Genomic DNA, 3,667 nt, shown 5'->3' with positions numbered 1-3,667 from the left:
ACGATTTTCGACACTCGGGGAAGGCGCCTTTCCCGCTGGAGGATTAGCCGGAGGTTCTTCCCCGAGTGTTGCATTCGGGAAAGGCTTCCCCGAGTGCAACTGGGCCTTCCCCGAGTGCAACTGGCACTCGGGGAAGCCAGCAGTTCCTGTAGTGGTGCGGGAGGGATCATGGCATGCTGCTGCACTATGTGACCTAGTTCATCGATGGCTCCACCCTGCTTGGTGAGGCACGCACGTGGAGCCGGCATCATTCCTCTGCTCGGTTCGGCATAGCCACGAAATGAGGTGCTCCAAAATGAATAAAGGGTTTGTTCGGTTGTAGGGATTGGTGGCCTGGAACTATTCCTAGATGGATTTGCATGTCTAATTTGTATAACCATAGATGAGCCGGAATATTCCTAGCTGGAATCCTCACTAACCGAACAAAGCCTGCATACATGGATCGGCAATGGGTCAGGCTCAATATGGGCTTGGGCAGTGCCAGGCCGGCGGGCCCAACGTCGATGACCTCGAGATATGGTTATGCGTGATCGATCAATATGTGGGTAATAATAAACTGTAAAAGCAATTACAACTAGCTCAAAGAACAAAAACTTAAGAAAGTGGAGTTATTTCAACACCATATTTAGTTTCTCAAATCTGTGGCCATGCAACTAGGCCCTTATTATTTGGCAATAAACCATTGAGGCATACATATAACTTATTTTGTGAAACAGACTGAATAGGTGGGCATTTGCAAGCAAATGGATCACAGGGCCCTTGTTCGGACATGTTTGTCCCTAGCTAGCTAATAACGCTTATTCTTTTTCTACAGGTACAGCTCGATGATTGACAGATATCCCAGAACTGGCCTTATCTTGTAGTCCTTGAATCCTGACTCCATGAATATCTTGTGCCACTCTTGCTTATCACGCTCCTTACCCCCGGCTATCACCATCATCAACAAATCGGATGTGACTTGCGCTTCGAACATCTCTTTCAAAGGAGATCCAACTACTGTATCTATGATTATCACTTTTCCTCCAGCTGGTTTGCAAGAACGTATAGCCTTTTTGCATTGATCTAGGATCTTGACACAGTCATCATCATTCCAGTCATGCAGCACATACTGTGGTAAGAGGAAGAATCAACCAATTAGGTACTCAGGTTAACATTAAGAAAATAGATCCAGACCAGATTCCAATTGTGATGCATCGTTATAAATACATACCTTAAGCACAATAGCATCAGTCGGTGGGATTGAGCTAAACATATCACCTGCAATATAGTCAACCAAGCCATCACCCGGTTGTATGTCAGCAATAACAATTGGGAGGTCCAACACTGAGCACTTGACATGTGAGAAAGCCTTTGCAATGGCCCTCGCTGTGCTACCGTCCCCCCCTCCAACATCGAGCAGTGAGCTTATGCCATCAAACACATCACCATATTGGGCCACAACAAAGTCTAGCACAAGCCGACTATTAGATCCCAACCCAGCATTAAAGACTTTGTTGAATTGTGGGTCACGCCCCAGGGCACCCCATGGGCCTGTGCCATGAGCCATCTTGAATGGCATCTCTGCAGCCATAGGCCCCACCCCGTCCTCACCCTTGAACCACTCAGATAAGTATGTGGTTGATGAGACATGGTACTTTGTGGTTTGGGAGAGCACAAATGGCCCAAGGCTCCCACACCCATTGATGTGGGTGTCATCCACGAGAAGGCGTGACAATGGGGTGAGTTGGTACATACCCTCCCCTAAGGTGGGAGAATCAAAGGAAAGAATGCCTGATACAACAAGAAACCTCATGAGGCGTGGAAGATAGGGCCTCCTATGTTCAGGAACTGGGATGGCAGAGAGAATATTGGGTAGAGAGGCACTGCCACCAAAGTTGTGAATAACATTGGGGATGTTGAGTTGTACCGCACACTCAAGCACCATGGACTTAAGGTAGCTAAAGGTGAGGTTCCAAAGCTCAGCATGCGCTTGTTCAAGCTCCAATCTTGAGGAGGCCTCCATGAGCACAAATTTCTTTGTCCCTCTTACCTAGGATATGGATTCTTTCTTGTGAATTGAAGTTGTGGTCAAGGGTCTCATTTATAGGCTTGGAGCTTCGCATACCCTCATACCATGGTGTATTCGTTCCATAGGGTAAAGGGGCCATGCTCATGCAACACACCGTGTGCCACTTGTCACCTATCAGGCTCATGCATGCAATGACCTAATGCCAAGTTGTGCCTTAATGCATAACAGTTGTAGTAGTTGGAGGAGAGTTGGTGAGGATATGGAATAATTATTTCACAGCTAGTGTCCATTAGCATGGGTTGGTGAGACTAACTATGACCATTGCAACATGAGTTGGCAGGGGATTAAAGAATTTGTTAACCATTGTCCATAAAGGATGAGTTGGCAAGGCATACATGAATTCACCAACTAAGATCCACTAGAGCATGAGTTGGAAGGCGTACATGAATCCTTTGACCGGTATCCACTAAAATGTGAGTTGGCAAGGGATTAAAGAATTTATTAACCATTGTCCATAAAGGATGAGTTGGCAAGGCATAAATGAATTCACCAACTAAGATACACTTGAGCATGAGTTGGAAGGCATACATGAATCCTTTGACCGGTATCCACTAAAACATGATTCTAGCTTATGTCCATTAGAGCATGAGTTGGAAATGCATGCAAAAGTTCACCAACCAATGAAAACATGAGTTTGCGAGGCATGTAGGAATTCACCTACCGATGTTTGTTTAAAAATGAGTTGGTGAGACATGTAAGAGTTCACCAACTATTTTCCATTAGAACTCCAGTTGGCAAGGCATCCACGAATTCACTGACTGGTATCAAATGAAGCATGACTTGGGAAGGCATCCAAGAATACACTGATTGGTACCCATATGACTTGGTGTTGATAGTCACTAAACCCTAATTCCGACCGTCACTATGTCAGAAATATGTGAATGATATAACAAGCTCATGACATTTCATATTCAAATAAAGTTCAAATTTCAATATTTAGAGAACTAACCTTTGCAAGAGGCAATGAGCAAAATATGGGCCAAAGTGGGCACACAAGGGGGTCGTTCTGGTCTCTCTAGGGTCATCCAACCTAGGCCATGGGCACCTGGGCCTCCTACCTGGTCCACTCCAAAGAAGAACAACCCTTGATGCTATCCATCGTTGATTGAAGGTCGGCTCACAATCTATGGTCCAAATGGATGCATACAAGGATCCTTGGACCCACATCCAGAACATCGGTGCTCCAACTTCGATGAAACTTCATATCTGTGATGTGTACTACCTGAGGAACAGCCACACCAAAGGGGTTAGGCCCACCCCTCAATGGAGGTTGGCCAAAGCCATGGTGGTCTTCACAGGGTCCTTCAACCCCATGCAAACTAACACATTTTCCTTTAATCCTACATGTTTGTGGAATGGCAGTTTGATCTAATGGTGGGGAGGTGAAAGCCTTCACAAGGATTTATGGTCCCACACTCCCACTCCCCTCCACTCTATAAATAGAGCAGTACTATAGAAAGGTCATCACCGTTGGGCCAAAACCCCCCATCACCATCGGTTTTGGGCCTCGACGGTGAAATATCGATGATGATGGCCATGGTCATCACCGCTGGTTCAGAACAAGTGGTGATAATACACTATCGCCGCCAGTTTCGTGTT

At 46.0% G+C, this 3,667-nt stretch overlaps 1 protein-coding gene across 1 annotated transcript; it reads right to left on the bottom strand.

Moving 5' to 3' along the window:
- Positions 1–808: 808 nt before the first annotated feature.
- On the bottom strand, positions 809–2,002 carry LOC136471748 (trans-resveratrol di-O-methyltransferase-like). The gene is made up of 2 exons (XM_066469504.1): positions 1,211–2,002; positions 809–1,108 (listed from the first exon to the last, which is right to left on the bottom strand). Exons 1-2 carry the CDS (start codon positions 2,000–2,002, stop codon positions 809–811), a joined length of 1,092 nt encoding a protein of 363 aa, XP_066325601.1.
- Between the last annotated feature and the right edge of the window lie 1,665 nt (positions 2,003–3,667).

This window comes from Miscanthus floridulus, chromosome 8 (genome assembly GCF_019320115.1).
Source record: "Miscanthus floridulus cultivar M001 chromosome 8, ASM1932011v1, whole genome shotgun sequence".
NCBI lineage: Eukaryota > Viridiplantae > Streptophyta > Magnoliopsida > Poales > Poaceae > Miscanthus > Miscanthus floridulus.
This window is presented reverse-complemented; position numbering and strand designations above follow the sequence as displayed.